The sequence below is a fragment of the Schistocerca cancellata genome, chromosome 2 (genome assembly GCF_023864275.1).
Source record: "Schistocerca cancellata isolate TAMUIC-IGC-003103 chromosome 2, iqSchCanc2.1, whole genome shotgun sequence".
Classification (NCBI taxonomy): Eukaryota; Metazoa; Arthropoda; class Insecta; order Orthoptera; family Acrididae; genus Schistocerca; species Schistocerca cancellata.
In genome coordinates this window covers 1,088,960,726-1,088,987,182 of record NC_064627.1, presented here as the reverse complement: position 1 = coordinate 1,088,987,182, position 26,457 = coordinate 1,088,960,726, and the positions used below count along the sequence as shown (strand labels likewise).

Here is a 26,457-nt window from a genome sequence, read left to right as displayed (position 1 = left end):
ATTTTTCACATTGGGTGTATTTTGCTGCCACCTACTGCAGGTAATCCATATCAGTGACCTCAGTAGGCATCAGACATCGTGAGAGAGCAGAATGGGGCACTCTGTGGAACTCATGGACTTCGAACTTGGTCAGGTGATTGGGTGTTACTTGTGTCATACATCTGTACATGAGATTTCCATATTCCTAAACATCCCTGTGTCCGCTGTTTCTGATGTGATAGTGAAGTGGAAACGTGAAGGGACTTGTACAGCACAAAAGTGTACAGGCCGGCCTCATTTGTTGACTGACAGAGACTGCCGACAGTTGAAGAGGGTCGTAATGTGTGATAGGCAGACATCTATCCACACCATCACACAGGAATTCCAAACTGCATCAGGATCCACTCCAAGTACTATGACAGTTAGGCAGGAAGTGAGAAAACTTGGATTTCATGGTCAAGCAGCTGCTCATAAGCCACACATCATGCCAGTGAATGCCAAACGACACCTCACTTGGTGTAAGGAGCGTAAACATTGGATGATTGAACAGTGGAAAAACCTTGTGTGGAGTGACGAATTACAGTACATAATGTGACGATCTGATGGCAGGATATGGGTATGACGAATGCCCGGCGAAGGTTATCGCCAATGTGTTTAGTGCCAACAGTAAAATTTGGAGGTGGTGGTGTTATGGTGTGGTCATGTTTTTCATGGAGGGGTCTTGCACTTCTTGTTGTTTTGCATGGCACTATCACAGCACATGCCTACATTGATGTTTTAAGTGCCTTCTTGCTTCCCACTGTTGAAGAGCAATTTGGGGATAGCGTTTGCATCTTTCAACACAGTCGAGCATCTGTTTGGCCTGTCGCGGAGTGGTTACACGACAATAACATCTCTGTAATGGACTGGCCTGCACAGAGTCCTGACATGAATCTTATAGAACACCTTTTGGATGTTTTGGAGCGTCGACTTCGTGCCAGGCCTCACTGACCGACATTGATACCTCTTCTCGGTGCAGCACTCTGTGAAGAATGGGCTGCCATTCCCCAAGAAACCTTCCAGCACCTTACTGAATTTATGCCTGTGAGAGTGGAAGCTGTCATCGAGGCTAAGGGTGGGCCAACACCATATTGAATTCCAGGATTACCGACGGAGAGCGCCACGAACTTGTAAGTAATTTTCAGCCAGGTGTCCGGATACTTTTGATCACATAGTGTACATTTTCACAGTTGCCATCATTTCCATTTCAAACATTCTCTCCCATACAGTATTGGCATTCTAGGCAAACGTATTTGTTCAGATGCAGACTGTTTATGACAATATAACACCATTCTCACCTCCGCCTTCACTGCACATAATTACCCTGCCAGCCTAGTTCAAAGTAGATTTTCTGGCAATCACATCCAACGTACTGGGCAACTCTCCCCATTTCCTGTATCTCAACAGTCCTTTTCCTTCACCCCTCTTCTTTCCCCTTCAACCCTTCTGCTAGAAGAAGGAACCACTGGTCCTGAAAGCGTCTGAATTTCAATCCTTTTATGTGCGTTATCCTGCTGCCACTTGGCAAGTAGATTTTTTACCCACCCAGTTACATTTTCAAAAATTTATCATTTTCGTTGGTATCTTACAATTTTGGGATTTATGCCTTAAAACTGTTGGATTCCCTTAAAAAAAAATAGGTTTGCTTGTTGCAGTGTCATCATTTCTTTCTTATATGATTGCAATTGAGACCAGTAACAATATTTCAGTCCATTTGTTTCTGTTTACAGGAATTACCTGGTGCTTTCTTTAAGAAAGAAGATGAGAAAGAACAGTGTGTGGCTCAAAAAATCGATAGAAGTTACATGATTCCTCCAGACATACGTCTGACAAGTTTCCCAAAATTTGATCAGCCATATTATTTTCCATATGTGAGTTCAGTATTTTAATTACACTTGCTATTCATTTTTTCAGATTTAATTTATTTTGTACTATTACATTATTAAAAAAGTCATTCTACTCACAGGAAATGCAGTGTCCCAGACCCATGAATTTTGATCATGGCACATGTGTCAATTGGAATGAACAATTTTTTGGAAAACCGGTGAGTATGTAGGAGAATACTTCAATTGCAGTTTTTTATTAATTACAGCACCAGCCTCTGGATCCTGTGTTCCTTAATTATTCTCACAAATGTATCTTACATCAGCATCCTGATTCTTATTAATTGTCGCTCTATATAACAACAATTAAAAAAATTAATTATTGCACTGTCTTCGTTGATCAGTGATATCACGCAAGTATATGTTTAATCCATTAAATGATACTTTATTTGTAGTTTATAACCAGAATGACTGTCCAAGGAAACCAAATGGTTTTTGATTTGAGACACACAACATCTACTGTAATGGCAGTGATTGTTTTAATAAAATCTTTTATTGTATCAGTCAAAATTAGAAATCTTTATTGTTAATTAATAACTGTATGAAAAGAATTCACATAAGCCAAATGTGAATTTACAAGCAGACAGAATGGCTAGTCAATACTTATCATCAGATTGTGAAATTCAAAGTACCGTACTTCAGATATACTCAGTAAAAATAGAAAAATCTATACCTGGCTGTTGTGACGGCAACGGGAAGCAATGAAGTTAAATACAGGTTCAAAAGCAAGTGAATGCTGGAATAGTAGATTTAGTGATAACAAAGATACATCTTGCAGTGAATCAGAATAATCCCGGCTATTTACCAGCACCAAACTTATGAAATTACTGGAAGTACAGGTCTACCCTCTCCCTCACAACAGGTAACTCTCTACCAACCTAGGGTCTGAATGACGTACTCCTCATCAGGTTATGTCATTTGTTGTTACCCGAGAAACAACGAATAGAAAGTTAACTACAGAGCAGTGAGTATTTGTTTTGTAAAGATGGTGGAAACACATCCACAATTACAATGATATTTTGTGATTTGTTTGTGGAACTTTTCACAATCATTCAAACTCCATTTTGACAAGGTATTAGCAAAATGAATTTAAGATTTGAAGAGATGTGGTTGGCAGCAGAGTCTCCTCGTTCAGGTAGGTCAAAATCTGTTCCTACATAAGAGAATCTTAATGTCATTGCTCAATATTTTTTTTGTACAAACACTGAATAAATCTAAAAAAACAGCATCCAAGGATTACAGAATAGCAAGAGCAAAGACACAGAAACAGCCAAAATTGATACCAAATAGGCGTACTTTACCTCAAAGCCTAAATGATGATGATCTGGGCAGGTGTATCGAATTCTGCAAATTGTACACAGTCCAATAAGAAGCTGATTCCAAGTTGTACAAAAGTGTTCCTTGGAGCAACAAAATGACTTTCAAAGTGAACAGCAGAGTGGACAGGCACTGCTATGTCCACTAGGATTCTGTGAATCCTCATGTAGCGTTGGAGGTAGAGTTAGATTCTCCTGGCATGAGTGCATCAGCAGTGGGCTAACTGGACCTTATCTGTTTAATGGTACTGCCAGGTCTGTAAGTTAAACAATTTAAAATCCAGGATGAAATAATAAGAATATTATGAGGAGGATAGGTTGCTACTCACCATACAGTATAGTAGAGATGTCAAGTCACAGACAGGCACAACAAAAAGACTGTTAAACAAGTGAAGTTTCGCGGCCAAAAGGAGGCCTTCTTCTGAAACAGACAAAAAAACCACACACACACACCACACACACACACACACACACACACACACACAGAGAGAGAGAGAGAGAGAGAGAGAGAGAGAGAGAGAGAGAGTCACAATCAGTCTCCGGCTGCCAAGGCAATCTATCCTTTTCGCAGTAGTTCTGTAAATTATCTAAATATTATTCAAGAAGTATTGGTGGAACTGGAAAATAGTCCACTTTTTTGGACATCTGCAACCAGTTAAGAAAAAGTTGATTTGGCAACAAGATGGAAGAAGATCATGGGAACTGGGTAAAAATAACAAGCAACGGGTGAAAGGGAACAGCTCTTCAGTTTCACCCACATTTGAACTTCCAGTATCAGATAAATCTGAGTTGTTACCTAATCTGGGAGGGAAGTGCCTCATACAGCTGTAGGTCACCGTAGGGTGCAGTAATGCACCATACTTCTAGCAAGGAATCTCAGTGTAGGTTTATACCATAAGAGAGAAAGGAGGAAAGAGTTTTGCTACTAGGTAGTAGCTATGAGAGGAGTATAGGCTAGATGGTACAGGACAAATTAGGAACAGGGTATCAGGTCACAAGTGTTGTGAAGCCAAGTGCTAACCTTGGCCAGGTGACAGAGGAAATAGGGAATCAGTGCAAAGATTTTGGCAAAGAGGATTGTGTTATTGTGTAGATAGAGCAGTGAACAGCCTGGCTAAGGACAGAGGGGACATGAATGAAATAGGAGTAGCGAGTACAGACACACACAAGTTCTGTGGGAGGTCCTGCAGTGCCATGAGCAGCCCTGGGTTAGCACTGATGTGAGCTGTGTGAACACTGAGTTGAACACACTGCTGTTGACTGAAATTACATCTCGTATGAGTCCAGTGCCTGTTGCAACAGGCTGAATAGGAGAGGAAAAGAGGTTGGCTGAGCTGCTTGCAGATAATTTACAGGGGGCCATCATTACACGAAGCAAAATCCATGTTGTTACTGGTGTGAGAGAAGGACCTTTTTTTTAGGTTAGCTTATTTCATTGAAATATTAGAGATTTTTGTCTGTTTGGAAAATTTAAGAGAGCTCTGAAAAGATAGACATACTTTGCCTATCTGAGCACCACATAACCACAGGATAAGATAAGTTACATATGAAAGATTACACTCTAGCAGCTTACTCATACAGGACGAATATGTCTAAAGAAGGAGTTATTACATATATTAAGGCAGAGCATGCATTCAAAAACACTGAGACAAATAGATTTTACTGTGATTAGCCCAAAGAAGTTGTGCTTCTGTATTAATATTTACAAACAGTTCACTTTTAATTGTAACTATATACAGATCCCCACCGGGAAATTTTGAAATGTTTATGAGGAATCGTGATTCCTTGCTACATTACTGTCAGACAGCAAAAACAAGTTAACAGTCTGTGGTGGCTTCATTGTAGATTTTCTATAGTGTTTTGATTGGAAGAATGATCTGGTAACCTTGTTTGGATCCTACAATTTGATTTCAGTGATTAACTTTTCAACACAGCTGGATTAAGACATAAGTCCCTAATTCCTAATGGTTTCTTTGGCGGAGCTCAAAGTAAGAAAACAACAGCTTACTTAGTAACATATGTTCTCTCTGATAATGATGCGCAGTTAGTTAGGATAAATAATGTAGTGCCTTACAGTATGGGTACTCCTCAGTGGGAATCAGTTAGAATAATTAAAGACTCAAGGACAAATGCTTTTAATAATAGCTTAGGCAAAATAGCCTGGGATGAAATTTATATTGAACCAAATGCTAACCAAATACTTAATCTATTCCATGATAAATTCATATCATTATTTGAAAATAGCTTTCCACATAAGATGATTAGAAGGAACTTTAAACAGCCATGTTAAAATACCATGGATCACTAGGGGGATTAAAGTATCTCATGAAAGACAAATAGAAATGTATCTGTTGGCAAGAACAAGTAGAGATCCCACAGTAGTTGCACACTACAAAAATACTCAAAATTACTAAAAAAAGATTATTAAAAAATCAAGGAGCATGCACAAATGTCAGTAATCAGTAATTCCAGCAACAGACTTAAGGCTGCATGAATGTCGTGAAATGAGAGACAGGACAATCAGCTGCAGAACAGGATACAATCACTATTGAACTGAATGGAATGGCTATAAATTATGAGTCACAGGTAACAAATATATTTACTAATAGTAATTCAACCAATATAGTCCAAGGACATTATTCTGACTGGGGAGAAATCATGTATGGCATTCCCAAGGCTCAGTCTTAAGTCCACTGTTGTTCCTCAACAATTTTCTGTCTAATATACAACAAACAGAATTAGTTCTTTTTGCAGCTGACACCTGCACTGTAATCAGTCCAGGCATACAGACAGAAACAGAAGAAATGGTAAAAAGAATTCTTAAAAGTGTCATTGGCTGGTCTTCTGCAAATGGTCTCATCCATGATTTTAAAAAGGCACAACCTATTCAGTTCTGCATATCTAGGGGTACTACACCATTGATAAGTGTAACACATGGTAAGAAAGTAACAAAGAGGGTGGAAACATCAAAATTTTTAGGTGTCCATACTGATGATAATTTAAACCAGAAAAAGCACATTTTAGAATTCATAAAACAACTTAGTTAAGCTGCATTTGCACTTTGAATCGTTGCAAACTTTGGGGAAAGACAAATCAGTAAGTTGACATAGTTTGCATATTTTCATTCAATAATGCCATATGGAATAATGTTCTGTGATAACTCATCTTTTAGAAGGAAAGTCTCCATAGCTCAAAACCTGCTATAAGTATAATATGTGGTGCTCACCCACAATTTTCTTGTAGACATCTGTTTTAGGGAGTTGGGCATTCTGACTGCTGCTTCACAGTGTACTTATTCCCTCACAAAGTGTGTTGTAAATAATCCACTACAGTTCAAAAGGAACACCAATGTACATAGTTACAGTACCAGAAAGAAAAATTACAATTATTACTCCACATTTAGCAGAAAAATGGGTGTACAATGCTGCAACGAAAGTTTGAAAACAAACTGAAAAATTTTCTCCTTGACAACTCCTGTTGTGTAGAAGGAGGTGGGTAGGAAATACTATCTCATATCTGTATAATGAAAAAATAAAAAAATATCTTATAAATGTTCAGTATGTAGCCATTTTTACAAATTAAGTAGGGATGTGAATTTAAAATGACTCATTCCACATACAATTCATCTTCCAAAATGATCCAAGGAACCTGAAAGAAACAAAATAATTAATTATGTGTGTCTGTGTATTGACAGAAAATTTTATTTTCAGCTGTCTAGTATTATTGCACCAACTGCACTTTTGATAGCCGACATATGGCCCACCCTGTATTCTGATGCTGGTGTTCTGAACAAGCACCCTGTAACAATATTTTCTGTGGTACTCTGGCATAAAAAGGCCTTAACTCATATATATGTATGTGTGTATGTGTGTGTGTGTGTGTGTGTGTGTGTGTGAGAGAGAGAGAGAGAGAGAGAGAGAGAGAGAGAGAGAGAGAGAGAGAGAGAGGGAGGGAGGGGGGGAAGGGACTGGGATTAAACAGCAATTGATTTTTTTTTTATCAACACCATAATCAAGCGATGCTTGCAATGCTGACTGGCTGCCATGTCATCCTCTGCCAAATGGCATTTTGTGGATGTGGTATGAAAGGCATGGGGAGAGCACACTGCTTTCCCAGCCACTGTCAACTTCCAGATCTCAGAGCTACTTTTTTTCATTCAAGTAGCTTCTCTGTTACACACTTATATAAGATCACATGAACCAGATGGTTGGATTGTTATACAGTACTTCATACAGGCTGTTTGGTCACTACTGTAATGCAGTGGTTTCAAAATTAATAAATGGGTTGCACGTGACACATGGGGCAGGCATATCTTCCTATACACAACAACACCAAGTGACTTTCACTGACATACAGTAGTGAATAGTAGCACCCCTTATGCATAAAGGCTGCCATATCATCACTTTCATTGGATTTGCTACTGTTTTCTGCTCCTAGCCTCTTTCCAAATGAGTAATTTAAGCGAAAACTGACATGGGTAATGGAAATTAAGGTAACAATGCACTATATAGTTGATGTAATGCATGCTTGATAGGCACATAAGGAAGACTGAGAATATTGCTAAGCTTTTGGACAATGACCTCGTTTGTGACTAGCAGGGAGAGGCAGCAACTGCAGGTGATACGACTGTGGCATTTGTGTGCTCAATCTAATATACACAATGGAAGGTGCTTGTGGTGCACAATGACATGGTGGAGTGGGCTGTGAGGGGGAGACAGACCAGAGGACGAGAGAGAGATTGTGGAGAGGGGAACAGGGGGTAGCTGAGACTCAGGCTCATATACCAGCTCTGTCATAACTTTTGGATAGTCTTTTATGTGGGTATGACCACTAATCAGCTGTTCACCTGAAGGAATGGACACTGCCAAAGTGTAGCCCACAGCAAGTTGACTACTCAGTGGTAGAACACACAGGACAACACACTTAACTTCTATGGCTTCTTCACAACCCGTGCCATGTGGACCTGTGCCCTGAATGCTGTATTCTCTGAACTATGAAGATCCCAACTGAGCTTTAAACCCCCAATCCTCACAATCTCAACTCCAATGGCTCCCACAACCAGTGCCTGCCTGTCCACATGCCTGCCACTTCACTCACATTCTTCTCTCCAGTTTCTCTCCCAGTACATTCCCCCACACCACTGGGCACCACACGCAACTCCCTGTACATCCATGGGACTGAACACACCGTTGCCACAATCCCACCCTGTTAGCGACTCTTCCATCCAATTCTCCCTTGCTTCTTCCCATCTGCATAAGTAATGCAATGCTTTGATTATTTGTTTTGTCTGTGTCATCTTATAATGCACTGTTTATTCACATAAGTGTGACCACCCATCAAAAGCCTGAATAACTGCCTTTGGCAGTGCAGACCCCTGTGAGATGTGCTGGAAGAGTGTTCTGGAACGTGTTGACCCCACTGGCCTGGCCAGCTTCGCTAGGTTTCTCAGTTAAGGATCCATGGCGTCACAGCCCAGTTGAGGTTGTGCCACAGATTCTTGATTCAGTTTAAATCCAGGGAATTTGGCAGCCAGTGGAGTATGGTAAATTCATCTAGGTGCTCTTCAAACCACGCTCATGCACTGTGAGGTGTGACACATTGCATTGCCCTGGTGGTAGATGCCATTGTGCAGCAAACTACACTTGGGGGGCAGACTTGCCCCCCCCCCTTCCCCCCCCCCCCCAGGATAGATGCACACTTGTTCCATTATTCCTTTCAGAATAATGGGATTACCTACCACAAAAACTTTCCCCAGACAATAATGCTCCCTCCTTAGTATGGACCCTTCCAACAGTTGGTGCAGTGTGTTCACTTTTACAAGTTTCATGCTGTACACAGCAACAGCAACAGCCATCCATCGGATGCAGCATAAAATGTAATTCACCTGGAAAGGCTACCTGTGACCACTCAGTGGATGTCCAGTTGTGGCACTGGCGTGCAAATTCCAACCTTGGTCACCGATGAACTGCAGTGAGCCGGGGCGAATGAACTAGATGCCTGCTGTGGAGGCTCATATGAAGCAACTTTTGCTGATTGGTCATTGAGGAAACACTGTTTGCAGCCCCTTGGTTCATCTAGGTAGTCACCTGCTCAAAGCTGCACATCTGTTTGCCCATACACATCTCTGCAATCATCAATCTCCTCTGTCATGTAAGGTCCATCATGCGCCACAGTTGCCTTGATGCCAGTTTTGGATAGCACCGCCTTGCCATGCACATTATACTTTAAACACAGCAGCACATGAACAGTTTACAAACAGCCATTTCAGAAATGCTTCTATCCTTGGCTTGAAAGTCAATGACCATGTGCTTTTGGATTTTACACAAATTGCTCAATTTCGACTTTATGATCATGGCTGCACTGTTTTGCCCTTTCCCGTAACAAGTTTAATATACCCTCCACTGTTAGTACGGTGGTCATATTAATGTGACTGGATCATGTACAGCTAACCTCACATATCTGAGGGAAATGTTTGCCATATTTAATAACTCTGTACAACGTTCTATTTAAAAGATTTTGCTTGAAACCCCATTGTTCAGGAAGATAAAATGACTTCAGGTTACACACTGCAGTCTGGTGCCCCATGATTTTTTTTTTTTTTTTCCCCCAAATAGGATGTGATGTTGCTGAAGCAATTTAGAGTGATGAAAATATGTTTCTGATAAAACCTGACAACAGTGTGCGCAACTCAGTGCAGCACTCCACATGATAGCATAAGCACCAACTGAAGCAAAATAAAAACCATATAAAGTAATGCAATTTAAAATTGACACTGTTACAGTTGCAGCCAATATGTCAAGATATTCCAAGTACAGTGCCAGGAAATGAGGGACTGAACTGCCACAGACCTCGAGAACCTGCTCCAGCAGATTTCTGCCCTCCCCCAGTGGAAACAGAATCTCACCAACATGCCCACAGTACCCCAAAGCGACGAAACCCTCGGAAGACACCAGAGACACCAGAGAGACGAGCCGCGCGGCTCGCAGCAGCGGCAGAACGTGAGAGGAGGAGACGGGCCAACGAAACTGAAGAGCAACGGCGCATCAGGCGCGAGGCTAATGCCAGGCGGTCTCGGCTGCGGAGGGCCAATGAACCTGAACACCTGCGGAGGGCGAGGCTTGAAGCCAATGCCAGGCGAGCCCGCCTCCGCAGAGCGGCTACTGCTGCTGCTGCAGCAGCGGCAGCAGCGGCGGCAGCAGCTACTGCTGCAGCAACAGCTGTTCCATCTGCTCCTGCTCCTCCTCCACCACCACCACCACCACCACCACCACAACCACAACCAGTACTCTCTGTTGCTGTGCCCGATCCGGCAGCTAACAACAGTACTTTAGCTGGCAGTAATGTTCCTGAGACTACTGCCACTACAAGAGTTACAGAAGTAGCTGCTCCGAGAACAAACATTTCACATCCCATTGTGCCTGTTCCACCTACGACTGTATCTCATCTTGACAGTTTTGCAAGTCTTTTGTGTGCAACTCAGATCGGTTCTTAACTTTTTGAATGAAAGAGTAAGCATATGACTGTGTTAGCATATGGTATGATTTTGACTGTGTGTCTTAATTTTACTGTGAATTTTATGTTTATCTGTTGTCTGAAGTGTTTGTGCTTCTTAGACTCACTGCGAGATTGTTATGTATTGTTCCTTCTGTGGCACTGCAGCCTGAAGAGAGATGAACTCAGTCTGGTGTGTGTGTGTGTGTGTGTGTGTGTGTGTGTGTGTGTGTGTGTGTGTGTGTTTCATGTTCTTGTGCATCTGAACAGTACAAGCTGTGCTCTGTATTATGGCAGTTTAAACTGACTATATGAAAGCATAGTGCAGCAGACAAAAGAAAGTTATTTCAGATATGAAAACAGTAATTAAAGAATGACGACAAGAGTGAACTGTTATATGATGATGTGCTGGAGGAAATATTTTTGATTGAAGGACAGCTTTACATTTCCATGTTATGTGGTCTTTAAGTTTATGGAAATGTGACATTTTGAATGTATAACCCCCGATTTATTTCTTTAAAGTAATTTTGAAGTAAACTTATTTATTTTAAGCTGTAACTGTATGCTACTGGAACATACTTCAGAAACTCTGTATTTGTTTATGCAACACTAGTCACATGTCCAGTGTTAGTCATTTGATCCCGAGTCCATTGTGCCTTAAGATTATACCTAGCCAAATAGATCTATAAATATCTTTCTCTTTGCTTTTTTAAATATCTTTCACATTATGTTAAGTTCTTAATTTATTTTATATCTAGGACAGAAATTTTATACTTTTTATCCTGATGGTCAAAGTTCTGAAAATAACAATGTGAATAAATTTTTTTAACTACCATTTAACAAAGCCAGTTACTCTTCATTAATGAAAACTGGTGCATACAAGATAGCCCTAGAAAAAGGAAATGTTTTCACTTAGAAAAGGGGAAAAAGTATCAAGAAGACAATCTGTGTTTGTGTTATGTAAATAGAGCAAGGTTGTCTACTGTTTATTTACTGTGACAATATTATGAAAAGTATAGTTGCTACTCACCATATAGCAGAGATGCTAAAACGCAGACAGGCACAACAAAAGGTGTGTGAGAAATCAAGGTCTGCATTGGAAACTTTTTATTCACTGTTATTTTTAATAGATAGTGCCAAAGTAGAAGGCAACACTATTTTGAACAAAACTTTCTTCTTGTACTTGTAACAATAATTCAAGCAAAACAACAGTATTGCTTCTTACTTGATACTGCAAAAATACAGTAGCAAAAATGTTCCTTGTACTCTGCTAAGTAAGGCTTGTGATAAGCCTTCAAATACACAGATGATGTGTGTCCCAGATTTCCAGTTTTAGTTTGCACTATCATATCACAAGTGAAGGAACAAAACAGTCGGCAAGAGGGTGAAGATTGGAACAGAAGAGAGGTTAGAGGCAGAGTGAGGACAGGGATTAGCTAATATTGAAGGCAAGGGGACTGCACTAAGAAAGGATATGTTGCAGGAGGAGTTCTCACCTGTACACTGCTCAGAAAAGCTGTTGTTGAAGGGGAGTGGGGGGGGACATCCATATAGTATGGGTTGTGGAGTGGCCATTATGATGGGCATGATGCAACTGTATGGCCTAGTTAACCATTTGGATAGATAAACAATCTACTGACCAAGCAGTGACAGAACACACACACAAAAGAAGGTTATAATTAGGCATTTCTTCGGAGCCAGTGGCTCCTCCTCCATGCAGAAGGGGAAGGAAGAGGGGTGGAAAGAAAAAGAGGACTGGAGAGGCCTATGAAAAGGGGTAGATTTCAGAAAAGTCACCCAGAACCTTGGGTCAGAGGATACTCACCGGATAGGATGAGAAGGAAAGCGTCCGGTAAGTTTCCCCTGACCTGTGGTTCTGGGTGACTTTTCTGAAATCTGCGCTTTTTCCTAGACCTCTACAGTCCTTTTACTTCACCCCTCTTCCTTCCCCTCAACACTTCTGCATGAAGAAGCAGCCACTGGCTCCGAAAGCTTGCTTAATTAGAACCTCCTTTTATGTGAGTTTTCTGCTGCCCCTTGCTGAGTCGAATTTTTATCTATACAGTTATTTTAACTATCAAAAATTGATTGTTGTGTTGTTACATTTGGATAGTTTAGTGGTCATCATAATTACACAGAATGATGTGCAGTGGTTACAGCGTAATTGGTATATATGATGTGGTTGGCCCTGCCTCTGTTATATAGAGCACCTATCATAAAAATTTTTGAGTGATGTGTTGCATTATCATCATAATCGTTATCATCATCATTGGTTACAGTTTCCAGCCACTAGCTGGGTCTGCTTGGAACATAAGCCTCTCCACCTTATTCTGCCTTTCCATCATCTCTCTGCCTCCACCTTGATCCAGGTCTTCTTCCCTTCCCTTTCATATTGTGTATCTTTCTGGGTATCCTCCCCCATTTGCTGAACATGTCAGTACTGTCTGAGCTGGGATTTCTGTATCTTATCCTGCAATGGTTCATCCTCCCCTAATTTCCTGATTCATTCCTTAACCTGTCTGTCATTCTTACTCTAATACTACTTCTCAAAAATCTCATCTCACTTGCTTACACTTTTTGCTCTCTCTCTTCCTTTCATTACTCAGGTCTCTGAGGCATACATCAGAACTGGAACACTGCACACCCAATATACAATCCTTCCACTGTTCTGTGGGACATCATTGCTCCATACCAGAGTCTTCCAGAATGCTTCTGCTTGCCTTCCCTGCTTGTTTATTTCTCTGTTGTTTCCTTCACTCTCCTGTATTATGGTTCGCAATACCTGAAACTCTCTACCTTCCCCAATTGTTCCCCACCAACTGTTAGTCCACTAGTGACTCTCCTTCTTGGTTGTGATCAGCATTTCACACTTACTTATCCAAAATTTCATCCCACATTCTGTACTATTTGTTGCCATACGTCCAACAACTCTTGTGCTCCCTCCTCGTTTCCTCAAATCATCTGCAAACTCCACTGTTTTAATCTTTCCTTCACCAATTATTTCTGCCATTCTGGTCATAATCTCATCCATCACCCAATTAAGAGCAACAGTGAGAGTGCTCTTCCCATTCCTCAAGCTGTTATTTTGATCCTTCCACCTTGACCCTCTTCTTGTACATTTTTCTTATCCATGTAGTCTTCCTTTTACTCTTCTGTTTTCCAGGCACTTCCATACATTGTTTCTACATACACTATCATAAGCCTTTTCAATGTCTAGGGGGGCCACTGATACATCTATTCTCTATCCACAGTGACGTTCTTGTAGTAGTCTTACAGCAAAAACTGGATCTACTGTAGACCTTCCTGCTCTGAACGCCAATTGTTGTTTTTTCATTCCTCCTATTTTTGTCCGAATTCATTTCCAAAACTTTCTCAATGAAAGCAGCGGCACAATAGCTCATCGATTTAATTCTCTGATAGTTTCTTCACTCTTTTCGATTATCTTTCTTGCAAACTGTGACAGTTATTCCCTTCATCCTATCTTCTGGAGTCCTCTTTTCTTTCCACACAATCTTCACTAATCGAGTCATTGTATTCCAACCTCTCCTGCTGCTCTCACCATCTCTACACTTAAGTCATCAAAGCCTTGTGTCTTCTCTTCTTTCATCTTTCTCAAAGCAACTTCTAGTTCTCTCCATGGTAAGTCCTTTTCTGTTTGTAGTTCCTTCTCCTTATCAAAATCTCCATTTGGGTTCACAAGTTCTTCAAAATATTGGGTTCACAAGTTCTTCAAAATATTCCCTTCCCATGATTTTGAGTCCCTACTCATTTTCTATCTCTTGACCAGTTTTATTCAGCATCAAACAGCTCATTATATGAGGTGCATCCAAAAAGCAAGTTGACCTATTTTTTAAAAACAAAGACAACATAGTTATGTGAAAAACTATTGGCAACAGGTACAGCAATGTTTGAGCTATTTTTCGATAGTCACCAAAAGAACCGAGACACTTGCATATAATGGGATCAACTTTTGTGTTCCTGTGTCATAGAAGTCTGCCACCTGTGAATAGAACCAGTGTGTGACAGTCATTTAAGCTCTTCATTGTCATCAAAATGCTGGCCAGAGGACAGAAGTTTTTTGAGGTGCAAGAAAAGATGGAAATCACTGGGAGCAAGATCAGGACTGTATGCTGGCAGGTTAAGCAGCTCCCAGGTGAACTTCTGCAAAACAGTTGCTGTGCACCGAGCTGAATGGGGATGAGCATTGTCATGGAGCAGCGCAGCACCTGCTGTAAGCATTCTGCGCCTCTTGTTCTGAATGGCACGTCACAGTTTCCGCATTGTTTCACAGTAGCAGTCAGCATTCACTGTTTTACCTCTGGGCAGTAAGTCAATGAGCAGAATGCTCTCCTTCTCATAGAACACCTTGCACATCACTTTTTGCACCAACACAGTCTGTTTGAATTTCATCTTGATTGGAGATCCACTGTGACACCAATGGATATCTGGGGACAAGTGAGAAATCCACATCTCATTGCCCACTACAATCCTGTCGAACTCATCGCCGTCATGATACCTGCAGAAATGTCAGTGCTGACATGATTTCTTGAACAGCACATGCTTAGTGACAAGTTTCATGCAATAAAGATCACAATATCTGTGGAAAATGGCTGTTGAGCTCCATAATCATGAAGCGATGGTTTTCCTGGATGTGCTGCCACACTAGCTCAACCATGTGATCATTGTTGAAGGATGGTCGCCCACTGTGCTCTTCATCATGGACACTTTGACCTTTACCCAGCGAGGTGGCACAGTGGCTAGCACACTGGACTCGCATTCGGGAGGACGACGGTTCAATCCCGCATTCAGCCATCCTGATTTAGGTTTCCTGTGATTTCCCTAAATCACTCCAAGCAAATGCCAGGATGGTTCCTTTGAAAAGGCACAGCCAACTTCCTTCCCCATCCTTCCCTGTTCTGATGAGACTGATAACCTTGATGTCTGGTCTCCTCTCCCAAAACAGCTCCCCCACCCCCCCAAAACAACACTTGGAACTTTGGAAAAAAGCCTACACCAGCGAAGCACCATCTGTTTGCTCGTGATGTTCTGTCTGTAGACCTGACAGTGAATTTTTAAGGGTGCTATGTTTTGTTCATTAAGTAGCCTTGTCACTGACCAAACTTTGCAGGTCGTGGGAGACTGAATAACAGACGCCATTTCGGAGCACCCCTGCCGTGGTACTGGTACCAGGTGCGACCTGTCCAACCAGCATCTAATTGTCAGGTTGTAGATCTGTTGCGCATGTGCAATATTCCCAGCTAAATATGTCTACTTTAAAGGAAACAATGTTGTTCTGGATGTGCCTTGTATTATTCTACGTCTTCCTTTTATCCGTCCCATATAGGATCCGTCTTGGACCTCTACTACCCACCTGTATCATTCTACACCAATCTTTCACTTTCCTCTGTCACTTCTTGTGCTTCTTTCTTGTCTTGCACTCATCTATCTTGACTGTCATTTTCGAGAACCATACTCTAAAGGTTCCTTTCTTCTACTCCACTGTATCTTTCATTTCTTCATTCCACCATGGCGTTTCTTCCATCAATTTTTCTGCTTTTCTCCCACATACTACTTCCACCACACTAATGTCCTCTTAAATCTACCCCATTCCTCTTCCACAATTTCTGGTTCATCTATTGAGATATTTTCCTTCCCTCTTCTTCTTTCAGCTTCCATAAATTTTGTTATTGAGGCACCTTAATTACAGAAGACAACAGATGCAACATGGAAATTAGAAAAAATAATTACAACAGCGAAATGCGCTTTCTGTGAAACAAGAGAACTATTAGTGAACAAGTTGTCTAGTACGTAAGAAAAAAAAGAAGCCATTTCACAACAAATGTGACATTGGAGAACACTAAAGGCAGCTGGACAGAATGAAACTGACATTATAGTTTGAAAGAGATCAATGTGCAGAGGGACTTCATAGCAAGTATTCAAAAAAACATTTTTCACAATCAAACAGTGGAAACTTCAGACTGGAATACCGACAATATTAGGAAAATAACAGACTGATACAAATGATGAACTATTGAGTTGCAGACAGGCACAATAACAAGACTTACACATTACAGCTTTTTTGTTGAAAGTGTACTGTACACTCAAATGGGTTGGTTCTTAATTGCAAAAATCTTAAAAAATTGAATTTTGTCAGTTAGAGCACCGGTGATCTGCCACAAATGTAAAAAAAAAGTTTTAGGTAAACTCTAGGTATATTTTTGTGTAAAATCCAAATCTGCAATAAAATAGGGGTTCGCATTTGAAAATAGAACAAAATTTTGACCCCTCCCCCATGACGGGGGGGGGGGGGGGGGGGGGGGGGGGGGGGGGGCAGCAATGTGTCATATTTCTACATCTACATGACTACTCTGCAATTCACATTTAAGTGCTTGGCAGAGGGTTCATCAAACCACAATCATACTATCTCTCTACCATTCCACTCCCGAACAGCGCGCAGGAAAAACGAACACCTAAACCTTTCTGTTCGAGCTCTAATTTCTCTTATTTTATTTTGATGATCATTCCTACCTACGTAGGTTGGGCTCAACAAAATATTTTCGCATTCGGAAGAGAAAGTTGGTGACTGAAATTTCGTAAATAGATCTCGCCGCGACGAAAAATGTCTTTGCTTTAATGACTTCCATCCCAACTCGCGTATCATATCTGCCACACTCTCTCCCCTATTACATGATAACACAAAACTAGCTGCCCTTTTTTTGCACCTTTTCAATGTCCTCCATCAATCCCACCTGGTAAGGATCCCACACTGCGCAGCAATATTCTAACAGAGGACGAACGAGTGTAGTGTAAACTGTCTCTTTAGTGGACTTATTGCATCTTCTAAGTGTCCTACCAATGAAATGCAACCTTTGGCTCGCCTTCCCCACAATATTATCTATGTGGTCTTTCCAACTGAAGTTATTCGTAATTTTAACACCCAGGTACTTAGTTGAATTGATAGCCTTGAGATTGTACTATTTATCGAGTAATCGAATTCCAACGGATTTCTTTTGGAACTCATGTGGATCACATCACACTTTTCGTTATTCAGCATCAACTGCCACCTGCCACACCATACAGCAATCTTTTCTAAATCGCTTTGCAACTGATACTGGTCTTCGGATCACCTTACTAGACGGTAAATTACAGCATCATCTGCAAACAACCTAAGAGAACTGCTCAGAATGTCACCCAGGTCGTTTATATAGATCAGGAACAGCAGAGGTCCCAGGACGCTTCCCTGGGGAACACCTGATATGACTTCAGTTTTACTCGATGATTTGCCATCTATTACTACGAACTGCGTCCTTCCTGACAGAAAATCACGAATCCAGTCGCACAACTGAGATGATACCCCATTGGCCCACAGCTTGATTAGAAGTCACTTGTGAGGAACGGTGTCAAAAGCTTTCTGGAAATCCAGAAATACGGAATCAACCTGAGATCCCCTGTCGATAGCGGCCATTACTTCGTGCGAATAAAGAGCTAGCTGCATTGCACAAGAACGATGTTTTCTGAAACCATGCTGATTATGTATCAATAGATCGTTCCCTTTGAGGTGATTCATAATGTTTGAATACAGTATATGCTCCATAACCCTACTGCAAACCGACGTCAATGATATAGGTCTGTAGTTCGATGGATTACTCCTACTACCCTTCTTAAACACTGGTGCGACCTGCGCAATTTTCCAATCTGTAGGTACAGATCTATCGGTGAGCGAGCGGTTGTATATGATTGCTAAGTTGGGAGCTATTGTATCAATGTAATCTGAAAGGAACCTAATCAGTATACAATCTGGACCTGAAGACTTGCCCGTATCAACCAATTTGAGTCGCTTCGCAACCCCTAAGGTATCTACTTCTAAGAAACTCATACTAGCAGCTGTTCGTGTTTCAAATTCTGGAATATTCCATTCGTCTTCCCTGGTGAAGGAATTTCGGAAAACTGCGTTCAATAACTCCGCTTTAGCGGCACAGTCTTCGGTAACAGTACCATCGGCGCTGCGCAGTGAAGGTATTGACTGCGTCTTGCCGCTTGTGTACTTTACATACGACCAGAATTTCTTTGGATTTTCTACCAAATTTCGAGACAATGTTTCGTTGTGGAACCTATTAAAGGCATCTCGCATTGAGGTCCGTGCCAAAATTCGCGCGTCTGTAAATTTTAGCCAACTTCGGGATTTCGCGTTCTTCTGAACTTCGCATGCTTTTTCCGTTGCCTCTGCAACACCGTTCGGACCTGTTTTGTGTACCATGGGGGATCAGTTCCATCTCTTACCAATTTATGAGGTATGAATCTCTCAATTGCTGTTGCTACTATATCTTTGAATTTGAGCCACATCTCGTCTACATTTGCATAGCCAGTTCGGAAGGAATGGAGATTGTCTCTTAGGAAGGCTTCTAGTGACATTTTATCTGCTTTTTTAAATAAAATTATTTTGCATTTGTTTCTGGTGGATTTGGAAGAAACGGTATTGAGCCTAGCTACAACGACCTTGTGATCACTAATCCCTGTATCAGTCATGATGCTCTCTATTAGCTCTGGATTGTTTGTGGCTAAGAGGTCAAGTGTGTTTTCGCAACCATTTACAATTCGCGTGGGTTCGTGGACTAACTGCTCGAAATAATTTTCGGAGAAAGCATTTAGGACAATCTCGGAAGATGTTTTCTGCCTACCACCGGTTTTGAACAAGTATTTTTGCCAACATATCGAGGGAAGGTTGAAGTCCGCACCAACTATAACCGTATGAGTGGGGTATTTATTTGTTACGAGACTCAAATTTTCTCTGAACTGTTCAGTAACTATATCATCGGAGTCTGGGGGTCGGTAGAAGGAGCCAATTATTAACTTAGTTCGGCTGTTTAGTATAACCTCCACCCATACCAATTCACACGGAGTATCTACTTCGACTTCGCTACAAGATAAACCACTACTGACAGACACAAACTCTTCTGCACCAATTCTGCCTAATCTATCTTTCCTGAACACCGTCTGAGACTTTGTAAAAATTTCTGCAGAACTTATTTCAGGCTTTAGCCAGCTTTCTGTACCTATAACGATTTCTGCTTCTGTGCTTTCTATTAGCACTTGTAGCTCAGGGACTTTCCCAGCACAACTACAACAATTTACAACTACAATTCCGACTGTTCCTTGATCCAAGCCCGTCCTGTATTTGTCATGCACCCTTTGAGATTGCACCCCACCCCGTACTTTCCCGAGGCCTTCTAACCTAAAAAACCGCCCAGACTATGCCACACAGCCTCCGCTACCCGTGTAGCCGCCAGCTGAGTGTAGTGAACTCCTGACCTATTCAGTGGAACCCGAAACCCCACCACCCTATGGCGCAAGTCAAGGAATCTGCAGCCAACACGGTCGTAAAACCGTCTGAGTCTCTGATTCAGACCCTCCACCCGGCTCTGCACCAAAGGTCCGCAGTCGGTTCTGTCAACAATGCTGCAGATGGTGAGCTCTGCCTTCATCTCGTAAGCAAGACCGGCAGCCTTCACCAAATCAGATAGCCGCTGGGATCCAGAGAGAATTTCCTCAGATCCAAAGCAACACACGTCATTAGTGCTGACATGTGCCACCACCTGCAGCTGGCTGCACCCTGTGCTCTTCATGGCATCCAGAAGGACCCTTTCCACATCAGGAATGACTCCACCCGGAATGCACACGGAGTGCACACTGGATTGCTTCCCCTCCTTAGCCGCCATATCCCTAAGGGGCCCCATTACGCGCCTAACATTGGAGCTCACAACTACCAATAAGCCCACCCTCTGCGATTGCCCGGACCTTTAAGGTGCGTTTACACAAGTGCGCCTTGCGGCTAGTCACTGTGAGCTGTAACTTACCCCACATCGGAAGCACAGGTGCCCAGTGAAGAGGCAAGCAACCTACACGCATGCCTCTACTTGCATGTGGGACAAGTACAGTCGCAAGGCGAGTAGGCGCAAGCTGCACAGCCGTAAACTCAGCTTTACGGTGAGTAGCAATTTGTCATTTTCGTAACTGTTGAAAATACTAACTTTTCATCTGGAACAATTTTTTTGTATGATGTGCATTTTGAGGTATTTAGTTGTGCCAAGTTAAAAAGAAACGCCCTATATAGCGGTTTAGGTTATGAGTAATAGGCTGAAGGTGTTGGTCCATGATGGCAGAGATTCTGTCTGTGGAGGCACATTAATTGGCCACAATGGGGTATCGTGGGTGCTTGGGTTTACTGACTTAAGCAAGCATGTAGATGGTAGGAGGAGAGAGAGAGAGAGAGAGAGAGAGAGAGAGAGAGAGAGAGAGAGAGAGACTTTAGGGAGAGGGCCTGGGTCGGAGCTAAGGGTTTCAGGAGGGGCTGGAGATACTGCTGGATATTAGGAATGGAGTCATTGTGGCAGGGTTTGTAGATGGATGCACCTGACAGCTGGCCACTAGATAATTCCTGCAGTTTGTGATCACAGTAATGGAGCGTTTGTCAGCAGGTAGGACTGTACAGTCAGGTTTGCAGTTCTTTCTGTGGATGTAATGTTGGTTTCCATACTGAAGGATTTGGGGAATGAATATGAGACAAGGTTAGAGGTTAGCAAATTCTGGAAAGTTAGAGGGTGCAACTTGGGGGCAGTGGTGGTGGATCACAATTAGACGGGGGAGTGAACTGAGTCAGGCAGGGTTCAGTATTGGTTTTGGATCGAGAGTGTTTGGTACGATTGGTGGTTAAAAGGTGTTTCTACTGTAGGGACAAGAAAATGAGAGGTCTTTAACAAGCCCATCATGATTAAGTTTGGGAGGGGGGCAAAAGGTAAGATCTTTGGAAAGTACTGATACTTCTGTGGAACTGAGGCTTTTAGAGGAAAGTTTCATGACAGTGTTTTGTGACTGTTTAGGTTCTACATTCTGCATGTTGGTGGGAGTAAGTTTCTGAGTGCTGAAGAGTAAGAGTTTCTCTCTGGGAGATGGGATGCAAGAATTTGGGATAGAGAAGTAGAAGAATTTTATACATCGAGGGGAGGTATTGCAAGGAGGTTACAAAACCCACTCTGTTAAACAGAGATTAATGATGCTAGCTAGTTGCCTACCTAGATATCTGCCCAATGAAACACTGCTAATTGAAACTGTGTTCAGTGGAATTAATAAATGCTAATTTTTGGCCCAGCAATGGCATCATAACAAATTTTCACTAATTATGCAAAGGACTGACTAACAACGAAATGAAACTCAAAGATTAAATAAATCTGAGTTTATTAACAATAACCAATTTTCAGACATTGTCAAATAATTCTGTACATACTCCTTGTATGACAAACATTAATAATAAGATGAAGAAACAAATTTTGAATGAACTGTGGTTGGTAAAGTTTAGGATAGGGAAGTATGAAATGGTAAATTCAGCTTCTTAACTGCAACATTTTAAAATTGTCTATCAAAAGCTGCAACTCAACAACAACGATTGTTCATCATGCCCAAAACAGAAGTGAAGTTATTATACAACTGTGCCTTCCCCATTGAACAAATCGAAACTACTCGTGAAATCACGGGAGGTTACTAAATTCATCGTGACCTATATTGCCACTGCAGCATGTTAATCTCAACATCATTGAAGTGTGAATGTGTTGGCTGCAGGTGGTTCCAATGGCTTGCTAATTGTGCCTGTTCATATGCAGCTGTTGCATTGTTCTCTGATGAGATCTGAACCAGAAGTCTCCCTTTAAGAATCCTGATTAAATTCTAAAATCAAAATTTCTTTATGGGAGTGTTTCAACTGAAAGCAGAATCTGAAGCGTCAGAAGATCGTAGTGTGTGTCGATTCTGCTGAAGTTTTTCATGCCTCAAATAGCAATTGCCATTCAGAAAGCTACATTTAGTGTCCCACTAATGAGAAAATTAAGCTGATGCCACTGTACTCCCATCAAAAAAACAGGGAAAATGCAGCCATCCCAACCAAGTTTTTTGGTGCCCCACTTCCCAAAAACTCATGTCTAAAAACCTTCACGATGTTCCAGAAAGTCATAATGACTTATTTTCGGTGCCTCTAGCACACTATCTTGTGGCATCATAAAAAAAGAAACAAAGAAGCTGGGCTACTTGCCCAACTGGCAGCTCAACTGTGTGACCATTATTTACAGAGATGGCACCTGTCTTTTACAAAGTTTCCAAGATCTGTATCTCCTGCAGTACCTCAAAATGCTGCCCAACCTGTTTAGGAATCCTCCTCTGACCAGGGAAGCATTTTGCAGACATCCAGAGTATTAGATCTTTCATGTGATGCTCCTGACTGGTTTCTTTCTCCAGGAAGTGAGTGTCGTACATACTGTACTCTGTCGATTCACTGTGTAAGCAAGCCCACAATGGGCATAGGGCCCAGTGGCAGTCTCCCATACCTGCAGCATTGTGCTTTCCCCACCTCCTAAGATCAGCAGGTGTTAGGACAGTTTCTGTGTTTGAAAGTTCTGTCAGCTTTGGGGTTACCATAGTTCACCGAAGTCATCGTAAACTGTACTGGTACAAATGCAAATGCATAGTCTTACTACAAATGATGAAATAAAAAAGAAAGAAATGAAATAGCTTACACAGTCGATGTTGCTATATTGCAAATAAAAATGTGTTTATGCAAGCTCCTTGAATTTGATTTAATTGAGATGTTATTAATTTGCATATCAAACTATCTCTAGTTTACATTTGAAAATGTAGCTAATTTGCATATTAAAGTATAATGAAAAGTGATGAAGCATACAGTTTCAATGGTTTTCAAGATTTGGGAATTCCCTACATGTCGCTCGCATAGGGATTGTAAGAATAAGATTACAATAATTACAGCACACACAGAGGCATTCAACAATCATTCTTCCCACATTTCATAAGGAAATGAATGGGAAGAAACCCCAATAAATGGATCAATGCGATGTACCCTTTGTCATGCACTTCACAGTTGTTTGCATAGTATAGATGTACATTTATATGGTTTCCTGGAGGTTAGTTGAGGGCATGAGGACTAACAGAATTTGTACAGATAGAGATCACTGTGGGAGGAAGGGGTGCAGCTGGAGTGCCTTGATTCATATCCCTGCAAAACTTTGATGTAAGACCTGTCCCACAATTCCTCCCACTACCACTACCTACTCTAGTCCTGTCACAGCCATCTCCTATCCCATCAAAGGCAGGGCTGCATGTGAAATCACCCATGTTATCTACAACTGGACAACATAGTTGCACAACATGTTGCCCAATATTATGTGCTTTAATTCAATGGCTGCTTCACAGCCTATGTCATCTGGACTCTTCCTATAAAAACCAGCTTTTCTGAAAAGTGCAAGTAGGAACTCTCACAACATATCCTTCATTCTCATTCCCCCTGGCCTCATCCTTCCCTAGTACCTGTCCACCTCCCTATCCCCTTCCCTGTTCCCACCTCAGCACTACACTTGACTCCTATCCCACCAATGCACCAACTCGTTTTTTTCCTCTTCTCTGCTTCTCTCCTCAGTCCCCCCCTCCCACCCCTTATACACAGCACAGCCTCCCGAGTCTGCACCTATCTGCCAATCCTGTCCCCACCATGTCTTTGCAAGTTTCCACAGGCACCACAGTACAACCCCCCCCCCCCCCCCCCCCCCCCCCCGCGCGCGCGCACATACATACGCACTCTCTGCTACCCCTCCCCATCCTCACGCCAGCCACTTCTATACCCCCATCGGACACCCCAGCAGACTGCTGCTCACGTCTAATGCACTCACAGTTGGGAACCAGTGCCCAGAGACAGTGGCCATGTGTTTGAAAGTTGTTGAGCTTGTGTGTTTTCTGTTGTGGAAGTAGGGCTTCTTTGTCTGAAAGCTGTAATATTTTAGCAGTCTTTTACATTGTGCCTGTCTGTAACTCAGTGCCTCCTCCATGAGGTGAGTAGCAATATATCCTTTGCATATTATTATTATTATTATTATTATTAATTATTATTATTACACCCTATACACTGCAGCAAGTCTAAATGATTCTGTTAACTAATACATAATGGGATCATGTGAGAAATCTAGGAGATATTTTGATTTCTGGATGCAAACCATTTTGATTGTGGAAAACAGCCTTGAGCAGCCGCTGGTGAAGTATCAGTGCAGCAGCAGTGCAGTGGCGAGTCGCATATTTAGCTTTTATATTTGTTTTGTAGTTTGATTCTTAATTTCTTTCCAAGTGTTTGTGCGCTTGCATATTTAATTACATAAAATCCTTGCGTATTCTCATATTTGAGAGGAGTAATATTGCTTATTGATAGCCGTAGAGTATAAATTCACGGAGTTGTTAGATGTTAGCAGTAGGATGGATAGGGTGTGTGCATGCTGCGTGCGTGCGCAGGAGGAACTGGCCGCAGTTCGGGAGCAGCTGGGCCTGCTGTTGGTCACGGTCAGCCGCCTTCAGGCTGCTGTCTCGAGGTGCAACAACGACGGAGGGTCTGGCGCGTCGCTTGTGACACCCCAGGTGTCACTTGGTGCGTCCACTGACTCAGCCGCCGAGGCACCTTCTAGTGTACCTGGCACGTTGGGGCCGCCCTCACCTCAGGGTGAGTGGCGGACTGCAACGCGTTCGCGTCGCTTGAGGCGGAGGGCCAATGTGGAGGCTGGCCGGCTGGCCTCGCCCGTTCGTCCTGTCAGTGGGCAGGTGGCCGCTCCTTCAGCAGGTCCCGAGCAGGCACACAGGGGCAAAGCCTTGCTGGTTATTGGGAGCTCCAACGTTAGGCAGGTGTTGGAGCCCCTTAGGGAAATAGTGTACAGGGCTGGAAAGAAATCCAACGTGCACTCTGTTTGTCTGCCAGGGGGCCTCATGCAAGATGTGGAGATGGCCTTGCCTGCGGCTATCGAGCGTACGGGGTGCAGTCGTCTGCAAGTAGTGCTCACATTGGCACCAATGATGCCTGTCGCTTGGGTTATGAGGTGATCCTCAGTTCGTACAGGCAGCTGGTGGATTTGGTGAAGACCGCTTGCCTCACAAGCGGGGTGCAAGCAGAGTTCTCTATTTGCAGCATCGTTCCCAGAGTGGATTGGGGTCCTTCAGTTTGGAGCCGAGTGGAGGGTCTCAACCAGAGGCCTCGTAGGCTCTGTGATGGTCTTGGCTGCAGATTTCTAGACTTGCGCTATTGGGTGGGGAATTGGACGACCCTAGATAGGTCAGGGGTGCAATACACAAAGGAAGCGGCTACTCAGATAGCAGCGTACTTGTAGCGTGCACATGGGGTTTTTTTAGGCTAGGCAGTAGTGCGAGGTGTCCTGATGAACACTGACCAGTCGACGCGCAGGCAGGGAAATCAGGATGCGCTCAGTGTAAAGACACTTAAGCTATCAAAATATTAACAGTAAATTTTCAGAGTGTTCGGAATAAAGTTCCTGAATTTACTGCCCTCCAGGAAGCGTGTGGCGCCCAAATTATTCTCGGGACTGAGACCTGGCTGAACCCTGAGATAGCAAGTTCTGAAATATTTAGTGAGAGTTGGAATGTGTATCGGAAAGACAGATTAGACACCGTAGGAGGTGGTGTCTTCATTGCAGTTGACAAAAATATTGTGTCTACTGAGGTTGAAGTAGAGTGTGACTGTGAAGTTATCTGGACACGTTTAACAGGGCTAGGGGAAATAAAGTTAATTGTGTGGTGTTATTACCGGCCACCAGGTTCCACCATGACAGTTCTAGAATCATTCAAAGGGAGTCTACATTCTGTATCGCAGAAGTACCCGGATCATGCTATATTAGTTGGAGGCGACTTCAACCTACCTAGTA

General features: G+C 42.4%; 1 protein-coding gene across 2 annotated transcripts in view; it reads left to right on the top strand.

Moving 5' to 3' along the window:
- Nucleotides 1-11,537, top strand: part of LOC126163102 (translation initiation factor IF-2-like) — a 70,934-nt gene extending 59,397 nt beyond the window's left edge. For both annotated transcript variants that reach the window (XM_049920020.1, XM_049920021.1), the window contains 3 exons: nucleotides 1,749-1,889; nucleotides 1,985-2,062; nucleotides 9,999-11,537. In XM_049920020.1, the coding sequence (XP_049775977.1) occupies nucleotides 1,749-1,889; nucleotides 1,985-2,062; nucleotides 9,999-10,709 (930 nt within the window). In that variant the 3' untranslated portion in view covers nucleotides 10,710-11,537. The remainder of the gene's footprint in view (nucleotides 1-1,748; nucleotides 1,890-1,984; nucleotides 2,063-9,998) is intronic.
- The last annotated feature ends 14,920 nt before the right edge of the window (nucleotides 11,538-26,457 follow it).